The sequence below is a fragment of the Dufourea novaeangliae genome, unplaced genomic scaffold, assembly GCF_001272555.1.
Source record: "Dufourea novaeangliae isolate 0120121106 unplaced genomic scaffold, ASM127255v1 scaffold65, whole genome shotgun sequence".
NCBI lineage: Eukaryota > Metazoa > Arthropoda > Insecta > Hymenoptera > Halictidae > Dufourea > Dufourea novaeangliae.
The window spans coordinates 1616787-1640992 of NW_015373961.1; the positions used below are offsets into that span (position 1 = coordinate 1616787).

Here is a 24206-nt window from a genome sequence, read left to right on the forward strand (position 1 = left end):
AGATACCTTCATTGTATTGTATAATAGCAATATGTATGTGCTTATTGTATTTGAAAAATGTTTAGAGGAGAACTAGCATCACACTATACAATACACGTTATTGTATAAATATCGGAACAAAATGAATTATCCTGTACAACTTGTGATAAGCAGTTCAATCTTTGTCAAATCTTTTTATGCCTAATGACTATTTTTAACGTCGTCTCTTGCTGTAAATATAATTCTAAAGATACTTATAAGTATAACGTGTAAGAAAATCTATTGTTCGTAATAATGAAATTTTGAATTGTAACTGTAACTATAAAACATTTGCCAAATGTACATTATCATAAAATTTCATTTTTGATGATACGAAAGTAATCTACCTGTAAATGTAGTTTATTAATTTGATAAAGATTGTTCCTGTTATCATACTTTGTACCACTGTAACGAACATGCCCCACCCTCAGGTATTATGTAGATGAAAGAGTCATTGAATATGGTCTGACGTTTTTGTGAAATATTTTATAATATAATTAACACTGTTACGAAATAAAAACTTGTGCTGGTTTAGACAAAATTACGAAGTTACGGAGGGGAATTACGATCGCACTAGTCTCCGATTTGTTAAACCGTAAATATTTATTTCTCATTTGATTTTGTATTTGTGACTACGATTTATAAAAGTAAATGCTAGAAGAAAATTGATTACATGTTTTATATGATATTTTAAATGTGGAGATGTGTAAATATGCTGAAAACAGAAAATAGACGCATTCAATTACTTATAGAAGTTATTATTCAAAACACACCATACTTTACAAAACTAAATTATTTTTCCTTAACTAATTTAACAGTTTTGTGAAAATTTGTGTAAGTTGAACCATATCTGCACATTCATTAGTAGCTACAACTGCTGCCCGCATAAACTGGTTAAATACTTTCGTCTTGCCTCTTTTGTACTTTGCAACAAGTTTAGGATTTTTGTTCAATATATCTAAGCATAATTTCTCTAATTCCTTTTCGTCTGTTATCATGAACCAATTATTTTCTTCAACAATCTGTGGAAAGTAGAATGTAAGAAGATCTCGTTGTTCAGTAGAAAACAATGATTTTAATATTTTTATATACTTCGTTTGTTACCTGTTTTGGTTCTTTTTTTGGTTGTTCAAGTCGTACGTTTAATATCTTTCCTGCTATATTGTAGTTTATTACTTTATCTTGTAGTAAGTCAATTAATTGTCCAATGTAGTTTCTATTATTTACCCTAAAATTTTTTTAATAAATTCATATTTCTCGTTTAAATAGCATGTATAATAACATTATTTTTTTTGTACTGCACTACTTACAAAAACGTAAAATCCAAGTTATTATTCTTTAAAAAGCCAAAGAGAATGGTCACAAAAACCCGTGCTACCAACTGAGGATCACGATTCTTATTTTTTGATACTAGGTCACGAAATAGTTGTAATATTTCTAGATCATTCTACAATATATAAGTAAAAATTAATATTCTTAGAATTTAGAATCGGTATTTCATATTTGAAATCCGCATTACTGAATCACAGATACGAATTACCATTATGGCTACGGTCATATTAGGTGTAATAGCAAAATCCTCCATTAGTATTTGCCTAATTTTTTCTGGCAATTCTGGTAATTGCTTTTCGATTGACGAAACATCAATCAAATTGTACTTGTTTTCTTTCGCCCCGTCAACATGTAAGCGTAAGGGAAGTAAATTTGGTTCAGGCATAAAACGGTAATCCTAAAATTATTTTTCGTTAACTACAAAAATAATACAAACGTAATATTAAAAATTACTATCGGCAATCTACTATGTTACATGATTGTCCTCTTTTTCACGCATGGCAAGTGTCTTTTTCATAATCGGATCCCATGCGCGAGTCTCAGTGACAATTCGACCACCTGATTCCAAAACCGAAATTTGTCTTTCTATTTCGTACTGAATAGCATTACATACAGCACGTGTACTTCCAATATTTTTTATCTCCGTACGAGTACCCAGAAGAGTATTATCTTTGCTCACAGAAACATTTGCATCTACTCTTAATGCCCCTTCTGTGATTGCGAAAACGCAAAGAATTCATTTATAATAAATAATTATTTTCGATATAATAACATTTTAAGAATGAATGACCTTCCATTTTACATGAACATGTGTCTAACAATTTTAGAATCAGCACAAGTTCCTTCACAAGTGCAGCTGCCTCCTCTCCATCTGTTAAATCAGGTTCAAAGACCAATTCCATCAGTGGTAATCCAGCACGATTAAGATCAATGAGATTCCTATTACAGATTCAATAAACGCATACACATTTTAAATATATACTTATGTCTACATACATTTTGTTACTGTCAAGAAATAGAACTAAAAGTTAACAGTACTTTCCAAGGAGTTCATTGTGGAATGTTCTTCCACTGTCTTGCTCCAACTGTATTTGTTTGATTGTAGATGATTTTAAGTAGGCTTTTTTATGGATACTCGGATTGAATACCATAAACTTGATTTTCCCATCCATAGCCAAGGGCTTTTTGTGCTGTGTAATTTGAAATCCTGCCTGCAAAAAATATTTACCTTATTGATAACTATATCTTTTTCACCATAGTAATTATACCACAATAAATCTATAGTCCAATAGCAACTGTACTCTTCAGAAAACACAGTGGACACTCACTGGTAAGTCACAATAAAAATAATGTTTTCTCTCAAACATTGAGACATCATTCATTTTACAAGACAGAGCCAAGGCAGTTAATACTCCAGCTTCTACGCATTTCTTATTCAACACCTACAACCACAGTACAAGAGGGAATTACAAAAACATTTTTTAAAAATATTCATTATACTTTACTGGCATTGTTCCTGGTATTGCACAATCAAACAGTGACACACAAGAATTAGCTGGACTATTAAACTTTGTTGAAGCTCCAGAAAATAATTTTGAATTTGTTGCAATTTGAGCATGAATTTCTAGACCTATTGTAGGCTTCCATTCTGACCTATAGAAAATCATTTTATTATTTCCTCGTATATTACCTTCTAATATACAATATATACCAATAATTCTTTACTATACTTACAGATTTGTGGAATTGAATCGCAAGTGATATCTTTTGCATATACTTTTACAGTATTTTTTCATAAAAGTAGAGCTCTTTCTGTTTAAGAACATTTTTATGACTTTCAGTTTAAATGAAACAACGGAATACACTTGTTTTCATGTTCGAAAATGTTATATTCATTGGCAAATCAACAATTGCATAAAACGTCATTAAAATAAAAATGCACAATATAAATTTTCCAGAAATTTTAATGCAACAATATAATCGTAATATAAAGTTAAAATTAATTCAATCTCACAGACTATAAATACAAAGGCTATGCTAATGTCTCTGTTCTACTTGAATAGATACATACATGTATTATCCAATAAAGAAATAACGAATGAGCGTTTAGATTTGATTAAAATATTCTACAATTTTAATCGCAAAAAATATATATTATGTTATGTATTAATAATCATTAGTTCATTCATTAGTATAATGCAACACTTAAGAGGCAGTTAAATGTTGTACAAGATTATATCACAGATACGATACATTTCGTCTATAATCGAATGAAAATCTGATCACGTAGATATACGTGTGTTTAATGAATCGAATGAACTTCTTGATTTCGTTGTTAGAGGACGTTGAATGGAAACAAATTCTCGCAGTACAAATACGTTTATCAATTAAATTTTATAGTTTGATAAATTGTAAAGTAATTTGACTTTAGATTGTTTTTCTGGTCAAACAAACAATTCTTTTATATAAGTATATATTCAAAATAATTCACGAAACACTTAATTAAAATGAGACTTAACCCGAAGCAGGTAGGTAATTTCAAGTTTTGACGTATTGCATTCGTTTCTGTTCATTGATACTCTATGCCATGTTATCAGAAAGCTTTGATCAGCTTTGATGAATAACTGCTATTGTAATTGTTTTTTCACAAATGTCAATAATAGGTTGCTGAAAGTTTTGATAGCGCGAATAATTAGTTCAATCACGAAACATGACTTCTATCAGTGAAGTTAATTCGATACCCACAACAAAAAAACCATCGGGTAAGTTTAATACGTAGCAACTATATATTTTATGTTTTGTTTGGTATATTTGAGAAAACAGTAATTTAATTTAATATCGAAGGTTACATCTTAGAATATACAGTCAATTCATGTGCGGGAAAAGAGCTATAAATATTTGTTAATGATTAAGTGTTAGAACATTCGAGTCCGATGACCCAACATACGAGCCATACGATATGGGACCTGTTTAACCAATGACTCCTCATATGGGTCTTGTGAGACTATGTAAACATTGCTGACTACTGAAGATAGTCTTGTATTAACACGTCGGTCTCGAATGCTTTAATTAAACGAATAGTTTGTTAAATGAATATATACATGTTAATAAAGAATGTATTGAATACAATTACTATTGTGAAACAAATGGTCATTATAATAGTATATGTTCTCTTTTAACAGATAGTGCATTCAAACAGCAACGTTTACCTGCTTGGCAACCAATACTTACAGCTGGAACGGTATTACCAACATTCTTTGTAATAGGAATTGCTTTCATACCAGTTGGAATTGGATTGCTCTACTTCTCGGATCAAGTCAAAGAATATATTATAGATTACACAGACTGTAATTCTACAAACTATTTTATATCAGGTACTAATAAAGTACCTTATACATGCGCTGAATATATATCAAAGGATCCTCATCCTGATCCACCTTGTACTTGTGAAATAAACTTCACATTACCATCTGACTTTAATGGGAAGATTTATATGTATTACGGTCTAACCAATTTTTATCAGAATCACAGAAGGTATGTAAAGTCACGTGATGATAATCAACTGTTAGGACAGTTAAGTGATGTTGTGTCTGGTGACTGTGAACCCTTTGCCAATAATGGAACTAATGTAATCGTACCATGTGGAGCTATTGCCAATTCCTTATTCAGTGATGAATTAAAGTTATATTCTATGAGCCATAAAACGGATGTGCCACTGTTGAAAACTGGTATAGCTTGGCCATCAGATAAGAACATCAAATTTCGAAATCCAGAGGGTGATTTGAAGAAAGCATTTGGGAATTATGCTAAGCCAAAGAATTGGACTAAGTATATTTATGAGTTAGATCGAGAAGATGAGAGTAATAATGGTTTTCAAAATGAAGATTTAATTGTTTGGATGAGAACTGCTGCCTTACCTACTTTCAGAAAACTTTATCGTAGGGTAAACCATACTGTAGATGGGTTCAGTGATGGATTATTAGAAGGGGATTATAGACTTACAGTGCATTATTGTAAGTAAAAAATTACATGTGCAACTAAAGAAATTACAATGGATACAGTTGTATAGAAATAATATAATATGTATTTTTTTTTTATAGCATATCCAGTATCAGCTTTTGATGGCAAGAAAAGAATGATTTTAAGTACCACATCTCTTCTTGGTGGAAAGAATCCTTTCCTTGGCATTGCTTACATAGTTGTAGGGTGTATTTGTTTATTGTTAGGTCTGACACTGCTAATAATTCACATCAAATGCTCGAAAAGGTAAAGATAAATTTAATATGTTTAATTCTATCTTTTCTGTTTCATTTGTCACTAAATGGTGTTATGCTTAAATGAGGCTTTTGATTCAAACAATTGAAAGTGCAATTGTTTTGAAAATTATATTTCTTTTGAATTTATAATATACTACTATAATGTAAATGGAAATACAGATCGAACTTTTATATATTTTTATTTATATGTCGAATATTTACTGTCCATTGTTAAATTTTATTACTCGATAATTTAATACCATATTACTTAATGTCCATTATCTTTGTATAAAATTTAACACTTTGCCGGCCGCTTATTTCTCGCATCGCCTTTACGCTGCCGCCGGCAAATAATACGCGTACGTGACCCCGGCCGATAAACGTTGGCGAGCAAAAGTCACGCCAGCGTGACAGCGGCCGGCAGAGTGTTAAGGAATTCAGAAGCTTAAAAGATAGTCCTAGCAGCAATTGCACTTTATTAAACATGTTACTATATTGTTTATTCCCTTGTAACTTTTAGAAATTTTATTAACATATCAAATGGTATGAATATTAATACTTTATATCAACTGAAGTTACCCGAAGTCACCTTTTAAACATATATTTCACTGCCATGCTTTACTTCATGAACTAATGTTGATAAAATCATATACATATATATTAAATTCAAAGTTGACAATAAACTATTATATAATGTATGTTATACAGCAAACTAATGTAAAGATGACTGCAAGAAAGTATGCTTAGGGCACCGTAATTGTTCTTGTAAGTGTTTGTGATATTGTGTATTGTTAAGTCTGTAAGAATGTTAATGACACATTGTTGTATACGTGGTATGGCTTTATAAATATTTTCTTGATAACTGCTTCTTGGTGAACTATCATAAATATATTTGATCTTGTGAATGTAAACTTTGGTTACAGTTCAAACCATTTGCATGTAGTTACGTTTTATGTTTGTTACATTGAATTCAAGAAATACAATTAAAATGTATTGCTTCTTCCACAGAATTCAGTTAATAATTATTCTAAATGATTCTTTTATATTAACTGAAACTTCTATAATAATTTTTTACTTTTTTTAAATTTTATTTTCTGCTGAGCATATATGTTTTACATGTTATTTATAAAGCAAAAGTATATTTATTTTAATAACAGTTTTAGTTTTCTAGTCGTGCATTTGAATTCATTACTTTGACAAATAGAACTTTCACCAGTATGTTAAATATGTATATAACTTGGTGTGTCAGAAACGTGAAAATGAATGAAAATGTATGTAGCATGTAATCAGGTAGAAGGTAAAGCATAGAATATTTATTATTATTTAATAGTAAATATTCTAGTAGAAATTCAGACATTCTGTTTGCTTTGAATGAATAAATTTCGTTTTTATCTATTTTTTATAACAAAAGCTTGCAATTTTATTAATTGTTGAATAATGTAACGATAAGAACGTTCAATGAAACTGATTATCAGAAAAATATGTGTAATTATGTTATATTTTTTTGTAGTGTAACAGAGATGATCAATGTGAGCCCAACTACACCGTACCAAGAATAATTGCACATAAGTATCACAAACTTCGAATAGCATTTTAGTCATTCAACATTTAATTTAAGTTATTAGAAAGTATTTTTATTTAGTTTCTTTGAGGTTTACATGTATGAAATGTAGTATAATAGTCAGCTTAAAGAAGAATACTTCTTATTTTTGAAAAATGGAAAGTTGTTTTAAAGAAATAATGAAATAAAACGTTCGTAATATATTTGTATCAATAACTAAATTCGTATTATAAATGCTATCTATCTGTTATTTTTCTATTTCTTGGAATTAGTATTATTAGTGTTTTTATATATAACATTTCAATCCTATTTTGTTACATACTTATCTTATGTACAAAAAAATATGAAAAGCATTATATCTACACATTATAAAGTATGTGATTATACGTTTCAAAAATACAGTTCATGATAAATAAATTTTTAATTATATGTACATGTGCTGAGATACTCAAGTTGACAGTACACAAACAAGCTGTGAAAATTCGTAAATTTATTCCCTTTGTTACAGGCGAAGATCTTGTTGTTGTTGTGTATAGATTATTTTATTAAATACAAATAGAACATAATTGTTTTTTCTTGAAAAACAAAAAATTCTGTAATGCATGTACAATGTACTTTTTCAAGTATCCTAATACATTACAAAAATTTATTTAATTTGTAATATATTTGTATGTAATATCTATGAAACATTGTAAAATATGTTTAGCTTTACTCTAGTCACAAATGAATGTATAGATATATAAATAAAAAATTTCTCGTATTTATTAATACACTTGTATGCATACATATTTCTAAATAGTTCCAAAATATATAACTTAATAATGAAACAAATATCAATATTAATCTTTAATCAAGTATTCTACTTTTTGTTTTTTTAAGGATTCTTTTTTTGTAATCGTTATCTGTATACTTTATGTAATTCAGATATCGTCGTTCCAATCGTGAAGTTGCGAAATTTTACTTTTCACGAGTTTGGCCTAAACGCATGATTTTATTTGTTCCTCACTATGTGTTTTTATATTATATAAAAGACCAAAAAATAGATATGAATGGCATAGTTAATTAATTTTTATTTTATTTTAAAAATTAATTTTTATTAAAATTAAGTTTTAATAAAAATTAAAACTTAATTCAATAGTTAATAGTTTAAATTTTAAGTTTTGCAACTTTAACATTAGAACAATAACATATTAGACTTAGACCATTTGAATAATTTTTATCAATAAATGTGTGCATATAATGCAGGCTAACTATATTCTAAAATTCTAATATTCTAGTATGTATTCAAGATTAGTTTTGAAATGATGGCTGATTTTAGTACACACCATGTCAGTACAGTCAAATGTTCACCATTGAGAAGGCTGCTTTATGTAATCATAAGTTTTTAGTTGCATATTATCATGAGTTAATTACTTGTAAGTTTTTTAGGACAGTGCCAAAAATGTTTAACAAATGTTTTAACTCCTTAAATTTTTTAAGTTTTTTTTAAATTCTTAACACTACTATTTATTTTTTATTAAGAACATACGATAACAAAGTAACTAAAACCAAAAAAAGGTTCATTATCTTTTGAAGTATGGATTATTGTTAAGTTAAAAATTATTCAAATATAATATATATACACAAATACGAGATTTACGAATATATAAAAATATATGTATATTGTTATATTAAAGGATCTTTCTATTTAGCTTGGTAATAGATAAATAGATAATAGATCCTGGATTCATGTAAGTTTGAGTGCTTGCACACCCAAGTATTTAAGTGTATTTTACCAAATAATATACACAATATTAAAAATTATACAAATTAAAATATAAATATTAAAAATGCCACAAAAAGAATACTTGTAATTTTGATTTTTCATGTTACATACATAGGAAAACGGAAGTAGAGGGTGCTATACATATTCAAAGCTACTATTGCTACCACAGAACTGTGGGGGTTTTTGATACTTACGAAATAAAAACACGAAAAGGATTCGGTTAAATACTTCTACATATTTAATTTGCAAGATTAAGTACGAGCTGTCTTATTACAAAAAATCTTGGTGAATATAACGAAAGTATGCGCGCCCTATCATAAGGTCACGCGCTATGAATCGGAAACGTGACATTGGTGACATCAATCTTCCTCTGCTTGCAGCACAGCGACCGGCGGTGATTGCATTGGGTACTACCATCCCCCTTGAATAACGCTCTATGTGCCACCTAGTACTAAATCCAAAAATTAATACTGCTTTCAGAGACCTCTTAAGAGGGGTGTTAGTACTAAATCGTGTTAACAGTTCTCCTATGGGAGTGAACTTACCCTGGGCAGTGCCGACTCATCGCCGAAAAGATCTTTACCAAAACATCTCTGTAGCTTTGTTATACAAGATTTTTTGAGGTTTCCTTTCGTCGACCGGCAACGTAGTTCCAATTTATTTCTCTTTCAACATGATTATAACTCTGAAAAACTTGCAGCAACAAACGTTTACAGTGGAAATTGATCCATCGCAAACGGTAGGCGAACATAGTAGGCACATAATCTGTCTGTTTCGCGTAGTGTAACATATATTGTAACATTTTTGTCCGTAGGTAAAGGATCTGAAACAAAAGATCGAAACTCAGAAAGGTTTCCCAGCTGAACATCAGAAATTAATATACGCTGGTAAGCAATGAAACTTACATAACCTTACTTTCATTTAATAATCGATTTATCAAATGTTTCTGTAAACTTACGATTCACTTAATTTTCTGTACATCTATTAAAGTCGTTATCAATTCATGAAAATATTCGATGAGATTATAGCTCATAAAAGTTAATTGTTCAGAATGATATTGCTTTCTTGTAACAATGAATTGCAGTCTGTAACTGTATACTTGTACAACTGTATTTACAGGTAAGATATTAACAGATGATCATCCGCTAACAGAATATAATATAGATGAGAAGAAGTTTATAGTTGTTATGGTTACAAAACTGAAAACTGGTACTAGTTCTTCAACAACTGAAGAAGAACACAAGGAAGGAGACAATAAAGAAGAAAGTAGTACGACCAGGTACCAGCTTAAAATATTTAAGATTACATTTAGCTACATTAAGATATGCTTATTGGTAATAATCATTTTATTGAAATCAGTATAAATATAATCAGTATAATATAATAATTAGCAAAAGCTATACCTAATTTGTTTATTTTCGTCATATTGTGTTAAGCTATTCTTGGTGTTTGCCTTTCGTCTTAGCTCAGTGCCACCACCTAGTACAAATCCTACTGCCCAGACTGCAGAATCGCAGCCTGCTAGTAATGTACAAGAACAACTTGGAAGTGCCACTGCTGAGAATGTCGGAGGTGAAGCTGCAAGTGCCTTGCTAATGGGTGAAGATTATAATACCATGGTAAACAACATTATGGACATGGGGTAAATATATATTTCATAAAAACATATGTTGCGGTTCGATAGTTACTACTTTTCTTAACCCGTATCTTCTGGATGTAATTCATATCAGATATGAGCGTGATCAAGTTGAACAGGCACTCAGAGCCAGCTTTAACAATCCTGATAGAGCTGTTGAATATCTTTTAACTGGTATACCAGCTCAGCTTTTCGAAGATCCACCAGAAGACCCACCAGAAGCACCAGAACTCCAAACTCACGGCCGACATTCGCTAGCATTCCTGAGAATGCAGCCTCAATTTCAACAGATGCGTCAAGTTATTCAACAGAATCCGCGGCTACTGAATGCTTTGCTTCAGCAAATCGGTCAAACCAATCCTCCGCTGTTACAACTTATTTCAGAAAATCAAGATACGTTCGTGGGCATGCTTAATGAACCCGGTTAGTTTTTCCTATGCACTATACTAGGGAGTACAGCTGGTGGTATATATGAGGAAGTACTTAAATACTCTCCTGCACTTTACCATCAACTTCTTAGCTCATACTAGGTATTCGTAACATGTCTGCATATTACAACAGGGTTGCCTAGTTAGTTTATCTTGTATTTTCTTGTCTCATAATTACCTTTGTCGGTGCTCTCTACTATAAAATGAAAACATTGATTCTGTTAATTTTCTTACATGTGTTCAATGTTTTGTACCATTTATTTTCGAATAGTGGAAACAACGGGTGGCACAAGTACAAGAACTACACCTGTATCTGCACCATCTGTTCCACCAGCAGCTCCTCCTGCTGGTTTAACTGCAGGACTTGGTGCAGGAATAGGAACAGGGGTCGGAACTGGATCAGGGGCAGCAGGTATAGAGTCTGGTATAATTCAGATAACACCACAAGACAAGGAAGCTATCGAAAGGTTGAAGGCATTAGGCTTTCCTGAACACTTAGTTATACAAGCTTACTTTGCATGTGAGAAAAATGAGAATCTTGCTGCTAACTTTTTGCTCTCGCAAAGTCTCGACGACTGAAGCAACGCGTCTCATTGATTTCACAATAAGGAGTAAAGGACTGATATAGGGTGGGTAATTACACAGACGCCGCATATTACTTTCGACTGGTCATCTTTATTTTGTATATAAGTATGCACACATATTTATATTATTTTTTATTAATCCACTAGCTAGATGTATCAGCATTTTTTTTTCCTGGTAAATCATAATAAATTTAATAGAACTATTTTATCAACTGCTCAACATATCAAATTATTTGTAGTGTTAAATAATTTTATTTCAAAATATAAATTACACGTGTTTCGTATATATAAATATGTATATGTATTTAAATTGGAATTTGGTACTTTGCATCGGTGTTATGATCCATCCTTGCAGTCTGAAAAATTGCCCTACAGCAAAAATTTTTGTTTTTTGAATATGGAGCAGTGTAATTACATTTTTATGTAAGAAAGCCTGATTGTTTAATAAACTAATATAAAAGAAGTATAAATTCTTTGTTGTATTTATATGTTGGAATTATTATACAATGGACACACATACATGCAAATTTGTATACACTGACAAGAGTGTATTCAAAACGTATATATATGTGTACGAAACATATACTTTGTACATTTAATAGGCTTTCTAATGTAAAAATTATGTAAGTGCATCCGTATATGTATGATTGCATATGTATATATGTGTGTACTTGCGTATAACTTGCGCCTATGTATGTATGTATAAAAAAAAGAAGTCTTGTATTTTTTAAACAAAAATGAAGAAGACAGTTGTTCATCAATAAAACATTACAAATCATTTCATTTGTGACAACTAACGAAATGTAAGAAATACTTAGGACAAAAAAGAAAAATGAAATTTTTAGTAACATATGCATGCAAACCTTTTTAAATTCTGTTCTTGACCTTAATGTAGAACCATTTTTTTTTTTTTTTCATTGAAACGGAAGCTCGTATAATTTATAACTAGTTAATAAGAGTTAAACGTACATAAGTATCTTGAAAGCAAATAAATTTGAGACAACGTATTAGAATTATGAATCTATGAAGAAAATTTGTAATTAACTTTCTATAAAAGCGCAGGCAATGAGATTATTATTATTATAACGAGAATGCATTCTATGTACTGTAGCCTTAACATAGTAATACGTAACGTACTAGAAACCGTTTGAATTTTTAAAATACTAGTGCTGATAATAAAATTTTATTAGTAATATAACACAATGTAAAACAGATAATACTAAAAGATTGCATATTTAATAAATAAAACTGATATAAGTCTAGGCACAAATGAATACGTTAGTCTCCCTGTTCTAGTACATGTAGTTATCAAAGAGAAGAGCAAAATTGTAGGGTTCAGTAGCTTGGTGGCATTTTTCTTTTATAATACATACTTGCGTATGTAAAATCATACTTCCTATACAGATAAACTATGCACAGTTTGTATAGTTCAATTCCATATTTTGTTGTAGAGGTATGTCTGTCAATGCTAAAGCAGTAATGCTTGGAAACAATCTCATAATTTCCACTATTATGAAGAGTTAAGACACACAAAGGATATGTTACAATAACACCTTTTCGATTCAGCTATCTTTACATATGAAATACCAAAAAACTAAAATGTTAACAAGCAAAATCATATTCTTTGTTGTTCATCAAATTTTGTTTGTGGTATAATAAATAAATGCTTCAAATTTAAATATTAAAGCACAATGCTAAACACCTTCAACCTCTATTGTTCTGTATCTAATAAACATATGAAACTAAAAGTTTCGTTGTTTGTATGAACCTTTTGTAATCCCATGGGACGATTCAATTCATGTGCGAAGAATCGTTTGTGGCCACTTATTTAATGTAAGTTCTTAAGTAGAAATGTTTCTATTTACAATTGATAGGGGTGTTAGATTTCTTTTTTGATGTTCCTTTGTTATTCTATAGCATTTATGTATTTCTAACAATGTACAGGAGCCTTATGCTGAGAACAAAAGGATTAATACACCTTATTTATAAACACAAATACTTTTATTACACAAATTTCAGTGGTTTCTTAACTGTTATAAAATATTCTTAAGAAGTATGTACAATGTTACCTATGTAAAATAACTTTATACATTAAAACGCATTGTTTTGTTTAGTTAATGTAAAAATATTTAAGCAATTTTGCCCTTTAAACTCACACCTTTGCTTCGGAGATCTTTTTTAGCTTCATCTATTTGCTAAAAAAAAATTAATACAGTGATTAAAATAAAGATATGCTTAATATAAAAGTTGATACAATACCATTCATCTATTTTTATACTTACTTGCTGTAATTCAACAGATGCACTTTCGCAATTGTTGAATGTAAAAACCCTATACAAAATGGTAATAGTTGCATATAGTCCAAACAAGAATAAGGCAATAACTGGTAAGAACACAATAGTTTGGTGCCATTCTGCTATGACCACTGAATTAATGTTTCCTGTGATGGCATTGAGCCACACACCAAAAAATAAAATTGCAAATAATAGCCACTCCATTAGCTTCGTCATCTGAAAATTTGAGAAAAATTTATTAAATAAAGTTATCCAATATTTGATAATTTTTCAACTTGATAAAATAATACGTTTGTTGTATACTACGCACCCTGAAGTATACCTAACTGAATTATATTTCGTACATGAATAATGTAATAATTACGTATGTGTATTATCTATTCAGTTCGTAAACACTATTATTGTGTGCTTATTTTATTCTTAAAACCATATGATGTCATCAGTCCACCAAAAAGATAAACATGTGACGTGATCGATTTAATTTTCGGAGCATGGACCGTAGAACCGACGGCTGGGTCAATGGTCACCCGTAACCAGAATTTTACAGCACTTGAATGAACGTGAACTCGTCGCTCTGTACAATTCGATGACAGTTGGTAACAGATCATCAATAAGTCATCGATGATCCGACCATAGGAACTTCAACTTCTCTTTTAACTATATAATAGCGCTATAAATTTGTATTTCAGGTGATTTCGTATATATTAATATGTTTTATTTGGATATTGTAAGTGTATACATACAAAATGTACAGTAAAATAAGTTTCGATTGTAGTTCTGTCCTTAGGTCTAGTGGGTCTACTGACGAATTCCTGTTGTAGTGGTAGTAAGGAATGCTGGTATCCATATGATTCGATGTTATTGTTCGATACAATTCGTATTTAAACATTAAGTAAAACTAGTTTTAATTGAAAGTGAAAGGTAATTTTAACTTTACACCCATGTAACGTGAAAGTGTAAAATGTATGCAATGATAAAATAGAATATTAATATAAAAATGGCGTTTCATAAATTAGTAAAACCAAAACAAATCATAAATTATTTCTATGGAAAACATAATCTATTACAAGTATTATCACATAGAAGTAACTTACCAAAATTTAAACAGAATCTACAATATTATTGTAGTAAAGTAGATTCAGTGACACCGGAGGTTTGCAATGTAGGTACAATAGGGCATGTAGATCATGGTAAAACAACACTAACAGCCGCTATAACAAAATATTTATCAGAAAAACGTAAAAATTGTAAATATATATCTTATGATGAAATTGACAAAGCACCTGAGGAGAAGGCACGTGGCATCACTATAAATATTGCACATGTTGGATATACCACAGAGAAGAGACATTATGCTCATACAGATTGTCCAGGCCATGCCGATTTCATTAAAAATATGATTAGTGGAGCATCACAGATGGATGGTGCAATTGTAGTAGTTGCTGCTGATGATGGTCCTATGCCACAAACGAAGGAACATCTATTATTGGTCCAACAGATCGGAATTAAACACCTTGTTGTATATATAAATAAGGTTAATACATAACACAAATAATTACAGTTAAATGATAAACATTTATAAATTGTCAATTCATATTGAATAATGTATAGGTTGACAAAGCAGATGAGGAAATCGCTGAACTTGTAGAAATCGAAATGAGGGAATTACTGTCTGAATATAAATTTGATAGTATAGAAACTCCAATCGTTTGTGGTTCAGCTTTGTGTGCTTTGAATGGAGATACATCAAAGCATGGTCTTCCTTCTATACAGGTGTTACTGGATGCTTTGGATAAGCATATTCCAACTCCAACAAGAGATTATGTTTCTCCTTTTGTAATGCCAATTGATAATGTGTTCAATGTACCAGGTAGAGGTACAGTAGTGGTAGGAACATTGAAACAGGGAACTGTAAAGAAGGGTGTAACAGCAGATTTATTGGGTTTTGATACACAGATTAAGACACGTATTTCAGACATGCAGGTAATACTTAGTATTCTATTGTTTTATTTAAAATAATAAGGGTTATATAATAACGTATTATTTTAGACAAAACTTTAATTTTATTTCAGTATGTATAGTTTCTAAAGACCCAAATATCATCTGCTTTTTTTCAGAGATTATTTCCATTTATCTAAATAGAACAGTAACTTTCGATTTGTATATTTCGTTGACATTATTCAAGATAGACTTGAAAATATTTATGTGTGTACATACAACACTCTGTATTATAATATTATCAATATTTCATATGATGTATATAGTACGATTCAAAACTGCTAATTGTCAAGATTATTAAATTATGTATTTGTATTAGATTTTCCAGAACAGCGTGCCAGAAGTACACGCTGGTGAAAACGTTGGTCTCTTATTAAGGGGTGTTAAATTAAATTCTGTGCGTAGAGGAATGATGGTATGTCAAAGCAACAGTTTAGATATTACTAATCATTTTGAAGCACAGTTCTACTTATTGTCTACAAAAGAAGGTGGACGCCGGACACCGATGGCGGTATTCATTTTGATAAATGTTACATAATGCAATTTCGCATTCGTTTTCTTTAACTGCAGCTTGTTCTCGTAGGCAAACGGATTCTGCACGATGATTTATAGCTCAACATGGAATATATATTGCCGCTTTGATTTGTTACTACAACCAGGAGTTAGTATGTTAATGCCAGGAGAATTTACAACCGCCAGAATAACATTATTAAGTAAAATGCCAATAATGGAAGGTCAAAATTTTACTATACGTGAAAACAACAAGAGTACGATCGGTACGGGACAGATTACGAAAGTGTTTGCTGCAATACCAGTTAATAAAAAGAAAATGAACGAGGTCAAATTTCATGTGTAAAACCAATAAGATCTGTATAGGAGAATTTTAGTCCTCGCAAACTCGGTTTAAACTTTCAAATGTATGAACTGTTTTATAATATAATACGATAACTTGAAAACTATAAAATGGTGTGAAAATTGTGGAAAATTCAATTTTTTTGGTTTTTTGACTTACATTACTACTTTCATAGTCACCGGCACGTTTTAATACAGAATTATAATTTTTATCCCCATTATGTTGAAGTTCCTCCTCGCTGTATCTCAAAGATCATCTTCATCTTACCAAGATATACATTTAATATTATATGATAAAAATTGAAAACATACATTAGCGTAATGAAATAAAGATGCTTTCATATTAAGGGAAAATGAATGACCACAGATATGAAAAAAATTCTAGAACTTTATTACTCTTCGCTTTCTCATACTTCTCCCACTTCTGCTATGAATGGAATTTTCTTCAGGAGAAGTACATGTTCTCAATAACCAATTGTGATACTTTCCGTTTATAACGATCAACATGTAATGCGTATAAGTGTAGGACTATCATGTTTAGCGTTTGAATGTGGAATTCTTTCGTAATAATATTTATAATGTGCAAATGGTATACATTAGAAACTCAGAACAATGAGTATCATTTGCACATAGCTCTTGCATAGCAGAGAAATATTATTCACACTGACACTTTAACCGGAGAAAGCCGCAAGGAAGTCAGTGACGACTTTCTTTAATTTCGCATCGGAGGATTCACTGATAGTGTTTTCCTTGGCGATGGTGTTTAGGAGATCCCGTTGTGAAGATCTAAAAACATTCAAACGTACAATTAATATTACGGTTAAATAATAGTGAATATAATAGTTACTTTAAGATACATACTTGATGTGGGCAAGGAATTCTTTTTCAAAGGCAGTAATTTTGGAGGGTTCCATCTTGTCGAGGTATCCACGGACACCACAGTAGATAACGGCTACTTGTTCCTCGATAGCCATGGGTACTGAGAAAAATTATTATAGAATGTTATATATGTACTTGTTATTGTCTAATACAGGCCTGCCCAACATGTGGCCTGCGGGTCAAAATCGAATCGCGCCCCTACCACCTTGCTCTTTCAGCTGAGGGGAATGACCCCCCACCACAAGAAACCCAATGAGATAGAGGCAAGGACGCGCGTGCGCATGCTCTGACTGTCCCTACTTCCGACACTCTCGAAATCCCTACCTGCACGTACCGCCTGCTCCCCGATTGCAACGCAGCGCAGGCGACTAGTGGGGAATGGACTGAGTGATAGTGGGGACCGCGTCGTCTGGCTATGTGACCCGCGAGCCACATGTGTTGGACAGGCTTGGTTTAATATCTCCGATATTTCAATTTATTGTATGTATAAATTTTTACCATATTGTCCCTGTTTCAGAAGTTCTGTTAATCTGACACCACGGTTCAGAAGTTGTTGGGTCGCAGCATCCAAATCAGAACCAAACTGTGCGAAGGCTGCTACCTCACGATACTGGGCCAATTCCAATTTCATGGAACCGGCGACCTATCGGGCGGAATGTAGATAAAATAAGAAAAACCACTCCAAGAATTTTTCAATAGACACAAATATGTACACATTTTGATTATACAAGTAGATAATTACCTGTTTCATGGCCTTGGTCTGAGCAGCAGACCCGACACGGGATACCGACAGACCTACGTTAATAGCAGGACGAATACCTTTGTAGAACAATTCAGTTTCCAAGAAGATCTGACCGTCAGTGATGGAGATAACATTTGTGGGAATATAGGCGGACACATCGCCAGCCTGAGTCTCAATAACAGGCAAAGCGGTTAATGAACCACCACCCAGACTCTCGTTCATTTTAGCCGCTCGCTCAAGAAGACGGGAGTGTAAATAGAATACATCACCAGGATAGGCTTCACGACCCGGTGGTCGTCTCAACAGCAGAGACATTTGTCGATAGGCAACGGCTTGTTTGGACAAATCGTCGTAGATAATCAACGCATGTTTGCCATTATCTCTGTGAATTGGAAGATTTTAATAACGCATCATTTACTAAAAATTCCAATGTCTTTGTATCCTCATACATGAAGTTTATATAAATGAAATATACCTGAAGAATTCTCCCATAGCGCAACCGGAATAAGGAGCCAAATACTGCAGAGGTGCAGCATCAGAAGCAGTTGCAGATACAATGATGGTATAATTAATGGCTCCGCTGTCTGTCAGACGTTTTACAATTTGGGCCACAGTCGATCTCTTCTGACCGATGGCAACGTAGATACAGTACAGTTTTTTCTTTTCCTCTCCACCGTCGTTGAATCGTTTCTGGTTGATAATTGTGTCAATAGCAAGAGCAGTTTTGCCAGTCTGCCTGTCGCCAATAATCAACTCACGCTGACCACGACCAATTGGTACCAGGGAATCCACAGCTTTAATTCCAGTTTGCATAGGTTCTCTTACAGAAACCCTATAAAAAAAAAATTACATAACAGAATAAAATGTTTGAATGAAAAGTTATACTTTCTCTAATTATTGTATGGGAAATATTAATAGTACTTAAAAAAATAAATACCTAGGGATAATACCAGGTGCCTTGGTACCAATACGGAACCTCAATTTGTTGTTAAGGGGTCCTTTGCCATCAATAGGATTACCTAACGCATCTACGACACGTCCTAATAATTCTTCGCCGACTGGCACATCCACAATGGCACCAGTACGCTTAACAATGTCACCTTCCTTGATATGCCTGTCATTACCGAATACGACGACACCAACATTATCAGGTTCCAAGTTCAGAGCCATACCCTTCAGCCCCGAGCTAAATTCCACCATCTCGTCGGCTTGAATGTTCTTAAGCCCATAGACACGAGCAATACCATCACCAATGCTCAAGACCCTCCCAGTTTCTTCAAGATTGGTCTATAATTTCATTGAATATGAATACCAAATTGAAAATTATATCGAAGTGTCATAAACATATTTACATAACTTATGTCATAGAAAATACCAAAACTGAACCATTACATAACATTTAATTGAAAAATCAATTAATCGTGTATATTCATATTATCTAATGTGTTTTCAATTACTGATAGAATTTAGTTGTATACCTTTGGTGCAGAACCAAGTATACGTTCCTCCAAGATAGAAGAGATTTCAGCAGAGCGACGGCTGCAGGATACATGGTATTTGCAGGAAGCAACACTGACAGCAGGCCACTTGATCTACAAGGAAAAATTACAATTTAGTTTTGTTGTACTCCATGGGCAATACCACCCAAATACTTATTACATAACTTGGTGCTCTTCTGTTTATGTAATAGACCATAAGAAATGCATTTGTGAGAAAATGAACACTTTTATTATCACACAGTTCGAAGAAAGATCACCATTGATTAACAAGAAATACTTTTCACTTTATGAAAACAGAGAATCCAAGAAGTGGTACATAAGTTCCCGAGTCGTAGTCGCAAGGTGGAAAATGTCGGCGTGTTCGATTCGGCAGTTTTTCTCACGAATAAATCGTTGAAAGAAGACTTTAATAAAAGAAGTTACCTGGATCGAAGCATTTGGTAATTGTCTCGCTATCGAAGAAGCCAAACGGAGGGACAGTTGAGCCATTTTGATGTGTCGAAAGTCCGTCAACCGGACTATGAATTCGGAAACGAAGAACGGTCAAGACGGGGACGAGCAGAAGAACGTCCCGTTCAACCCCACTCTGACATCCACACCGGCAGGAAGTCGATATCCATCGACTTGCGCCGTAATCTCGTATCCAGATACATGCGCTAATTCATCGAATAATTTATATTTCGTCTAATATTCTAAGCGAAAAATTCTCTGTAACTTATATTTCGTATAGAGTTTTATAAATAGAGATACTTAATTAACTAATGTTTAATATACGAGTTTAACGTATTAGATTTTGGATACGAGGTTATGCGCAACTGCACAGCCCAGTATTAAGAAATGAGCGCCAAATTTAGATACAAAATGCATATTATTGTACAATAATTATACGATTATCATTTAATAACGTTAAATTTGAAATTAGGTTTATATTATATTATTATTTATATGTATAAATGTACAACGGACACCCGTAACTAATGTCATCGACTACTAACAAAATCAGTTGAATTGAGTTGAATTTCATTGTTTTACAATTGAAATACGAAGTTATTTTACTAAGTAATAAGTAGATTGTAGGTTTTACGCATTTTTTGCAACTGTGCAAAATACGGTAAAATAGAAACTTAGTTTATCTTTAATGGATTATATATTTTACTTTTATTATACTAAAAGCATCAATAAAAGCAAGAAATATCTGTTTAAATGCTACTCTCGTAAATAAGTCTACGAAGATATGAAGTTAACTAACATCCACCGTTTACTAATAGAAATTTATGAAACATTCTAATATATATATATATACAAGAACTGAATAAAAACTCTAAACAATATTATTTTTTAAACATTTTTAGAACTGTATAAAATATGTAATATTCATGTTTCAGTTGTTTATACATTTATATAAAATTATTCCTCTCATATTTTATATTTCATTTATTCATTTTACAGAATATTCAAAAGCATTTCATTGAATATTTTTTTATTCAGAAACCAGTAAGAATTCAACTGTTGGACGTGAAAGTGCTTGAATTCGATAAGGTTCGATATACATAGTAAGAATCAGGGGTAGTATATAAATAGTTGTTTAACAATGACAAATTCTTTTATTCAGTAATGATTGTTATCAATCGTCGACTTTATTACGCGGGAATAAATCAATATTTATAAAAAAGTGGACGATTTTATAATTTCCATGAACTGTCAAACGTTCAGGTTAAGTTGGTCGAGTATGAAAGCGTTATTGCACCGGCGCTAAAGTTTGTTATTGTCGTATCGTATTGATTATTGCTGTTGACCGTGTTTTAAAGAAATACTGGTACTGATTCAGAGTAAAAACAAATGAATAATCAGCGGCAAAGAAGTGAGAAACGATTTAAAAATTCGTCCATGCAGAAAGACATAGGTTGTTCTCTTAATAATTACAACTCGGCCGTGTTTCTTATTCAGAAATGGCAGGTGACAAGACTGGTAATTTATTGTTTACAGTTTATGCAAAATGAAACGAGGACCGTCTTATTTAAAGAGCATATTTCAGGTAAATGAAGGCTGATTTGTTATAGAAGATAAATTCGAATGGCACTGTGTATAGTGGAATCACTTTCCCTTTACTAACGAGTACCTAGTAGCATACATCTGAGAATATGGATGCTGCCACTGAATCAGAACTTATAGAAAAATTAGTGAAAGAAGCTGAAACTTTGAAAGTACGCTTAGAGGAAGAACGACAGAAGTTAAATGATATTACACGTAATTGTCATATTAATTTTATTATAAGAAAAATGTTAAGTCTTATAGAGTACACGAAAAAAATATGTATCATTTGATAACTTCAAAAGAACTCACAACACTTAAACCATTGAACTATTAATATTATTATTTCAGTTGCCAGTGTTGCGGATAGGCTTGAAGCAATCAGTTGTATCAATGTGAAACCACGTCGTGTTTTAAAGGGCCATCAAGCAAAAGTTCTTTGTTCTGATTGGTCACCTGATAAACGACATATTGTTTCCTCTTCACAGGTTAGCATGTACTTCAATATTTTTTTTTATTCTTTCACAATATTTCTTCATATAACAAACATTCTAGGATGGCAAAATGATAATATGGGATGCATTTACAACAAACAAAGAACATGCCCTTACTATGCCAACAATCTGGGTTATGGCTTGTGCTTATGCTCCAAGTGGTGCTCTCGTTGCATGCGGGTATTAAACATAAGTCGAACTAAAGTCATTATCAAAACAATAGGTCACTCGAGGTCATTTTTCTGACACTGTCCATAAACACACATTTGTCCCATAAATACTGTAGTCAAACTTGTCCTTAATGACCTATGGTGATCATTTGATTTGGCATCAATTTTAATATGTTTATGGATAATTGCCATCATAACGATTTGAATACTGTATTTGCTCTTTACAGAGGACTAGATAATAAAGTTACTGTATATCCTCTAAGTCAGGAAGACGATGTATCGACTCGCAAAAAAACCGTTGCTACGCACACATCTTATATGTCATGTTGTGTATTTCCTAATAGCGATCAACAAATTTTAACTGGTAGCGGAGATAGCACGTGCGCTTTATGGGATGTAGAGAGCGGACAATTATTGCAGAGCTTTCTCAGGCATTCCAGTGACGTTATGTCTATCGATTTAGCGCCAAGTGAAACTGGTAACACATTCGTTTCCGGTAGTTGCGATAAAATGGTTCTAATATGGGATATGCGCACCGGTCAATGTGTTCAAAGTTTCGAAGGACATCATTCTGATGTTAACTCTGTATGTAACAGTTTATTCTACAAACTATTCATTGATGTAGAGGATTGTAACAGAAGTAGATGGACAACGAAAGGAGTGCATTATACTCAGCTTAAGGATAATCTTACCCTTAAGATAAGTAGAATGAGCTTCTAAAGCTTGTCCACCTATTTCCGTAACATCCTCTATACAGGAGGCGACCGAAAAGATGGTACAAGCGGGCAGAAGGTATTTCTTTATGCAAAAAGAAATCAAAAGTAGATGAACGCATTTTATTCTACACTTTTGATTTATTTTTGCATAAATATTTCACCTTTTGCTCGCTCTTACTATCCTTGCAGGCGCACCCTGTATACAAGTAGTTTATACTATTATTTTATAGAAGTAAGGTAACAGTATTAAAAGAAAAATAATCATCTCATCTGGAGTTTAGGTAAAATTTCATCCTGGTGGTGATGCAGTCGCAACCGGTTCTGACGACGCAACCTGTCGTCTTTTTGATTTACGCGCGGATAGAGAAATAGCCGTTTACGCAAAAGAAAGTATAATATTTGGAGCAAACGCTGTTGACTTAAGTGTCAGTGGACGCCTACTGTTTGCCGGTTATAATGATTACACTGTAAATATATGGGATACTCTGAAATGCCAAAGAGTTGCATTTTTGTATGGGCATGAAAATCGAGTATCTTGTTTACGAGTTTCTCCGGATGGAACTGCCCTTTCAACTGGAAGCTGGGATTCAACTCTACGAGTTTGGGCTTAGTTAAAAAAAAAATACTACACTTGCCATCTCATTATACTACTAGATGAAATTCAAACGTTTCTTTGTGCAAAATGTAAATCTTAAAAACCTACACAATAAGATTACTGCATACATTGATTGTAATGTACAAATACTCCAAAAATACCATGACATGTGAATTGTTGTAACATAAAAGTATTGTTATAGTCATTACACAAGACATTATAGCAAATAAGTGAGATTAGAAATCGTGATTGAACGTCACGATTATAACAATGTGATAGTTTGACATTAATAATTTTTAGGCTGGTCCTAATTTATAGTAAATCGCGCGAATAGTACATCTATTTAAGCAAATATG

The 24206-nt window shown here is 32.1% G+C and overlaps 7 protein-coding genes across 7 annotated transcripts; 4 read left to right on the forward strand and 3 right to left on the reverse strand.

Annotated features, from left to right (window-relative positions):
- Positions 1–824: 824 nt before the first annotated feature.
- LOC107186589 (glutamyl-tRNA(Gln) amidotransferase subunit B, mitochondrial) lies at positions 825–3176 on the reverse strand. The gene is made up of 10 exons (XM_015574487.1): positions 3085–3176; positions 2856–3003; positions 2679–2792; positions 2389–2561; positions 2141–2289; positions 1826–2061; positions 1559–1747; positions 1329–1465; positions 1123–1246; positions 825–1040 (listed from the first exon to the last, which is right to left on the reverse strand). The coding sequence occupies exons 1-10, from the start codon at positions 3174–3176 to the stop codon at positions 825–827; spliced, it is 1578 nt and encodes a 525-aa protein (XP_015429973.1).
- Positions 3177–3919: 743 nt separating this feature from the next.
- Positions 3920–7173, forward strand: LOC107186561 (cell cycle control protein 50A). The gene is made up of 4 exons (XM_015574456.1): positions 3920–4112; positions 4533–5363; positions 5451–5616; positions 7117–7173. The coding sequence occupies exons 1-4, from the start codon at positions 4061–4063 to the stop codon at positions 7163–7165; spliced, it is 1098 nt and encodes a 365-aa protein (XP_015429942.1). The 5' UTR covers positions 3920–4060; the 3' UTR covers positions 7166–7173.
- A 2284-nt stretch (positions 7174–9457) lies between these two features.
- LOC107186541 (UV excision repair protein RAD23 homolog B) lies at positions 9458–11688 on the forward strand. The gene is made up of 6 exons (XM_015574435.1): positions 9458–9671; positions 9747–9819; positions 10052–10211; positions 10398–10574; positions 10663–10991; positions 11268–11688. The coding sequence occupies exons 1-6, from the start codon at positions 9606–9608 to the stop codon at positions 11573–11575; spliced, it is 1113 nt and encodes a 370-aa protein (XP_015429921.1). The 5' UTR covers positions 9458–9605; the 3' UTR covers positions 11576–11688.
- A 1916-nt stretch (positions 11689–13604) lies between these two features.
- LOC107186551 (dolichol-phosphate mannosyltransferase subunit 3) lies at positions 13605–14284 on the reverse strand. Its single transcript, XM_015574446.1, has 3 exons — positions 14185–14284; positions 13863–14090; positions 13605–13775 (listed from the first exon to the last, which is right to left on the reverse strand). Exons 2-3 carry the CDS (start codon positions 14088–14090, stop codon positions 13710–13712), a joined length of 294 nt encoding a protein of 97 aa, XP_015429932.1. The 5' UTR covers positions 14185–14284; the 3' UTR covers positions 13605–13709.
- A 587-nt stretch (positions 14285–14871) lies between these two features.
- LOC107186461 (elongation factor Tu, mitochondrial-like) lies at positions 14872–16808 on the forward strand. The gene is made up of 4 exons (XM_015574324.1): positions 14872–15408; positions 15486–15857; positions 16192–16383; positions 16456–16808. Exons 1-4 carry the CDS (start codon positions 14872–14874, stop codon positions 16726–16728), a joined length of 1374 nt encoding a protein of 457 aa, XP_015429810.1. The 3' UTR covers positions 16729–16808.
- Positions 16809–17092: 284 nt separating this feature from the next.
- LOC107186513 (ATP synthase subunit alpha, mitochondrial) lies at positions 17093–20429 on the reverse strand. The gene is made up of 8 exons (XM_015574395.1): positions 20268–20429; positions 19824–19937; positions 19283–19632; positions 18821–19177; positions 18346–18727; positions 18102–18246; positions 17586–17703; positions 17093–17510 (listed from the first exon to the last, which is right to left on the reverse strand). Exons 1-8 carry the CDS (start codon positions 20331–20333, stop codon positions 17396–17398), a joined length of 1647 nt encoding a protein of 548 aa, XP_015429881.1. The 5' UTR covers positions 20334–20429; the 3' UTR covers positions 17093–17395.
- Positions 20430–21778: 1349 nt separating this feature from the next.
- On the forward strand, positions 21779–23866 carry LOC107186586 (guanine nucleotide-binding protein subunit beta-5). Its single transcript, XM_015574483.1, has 6 exons — positions 21779–21812; positions 21880–22091; positions 22227–22363; positions 22431–22549; positions 22767–23124; positions 23537–23866. The coding sequence occupies exons 2-6, from the start codon at positions 21986–21988 to the stop codon at positions 23864–23866; spliced, it is 1050 nt and encodes a 349-aa protein (XP_015429969.1). The 5' UTR covers positions 21779–21812; positions 21880–21985.
- The last annotated feature ends 340 nt before the right edge of the window (positions 23867–24206 follow it).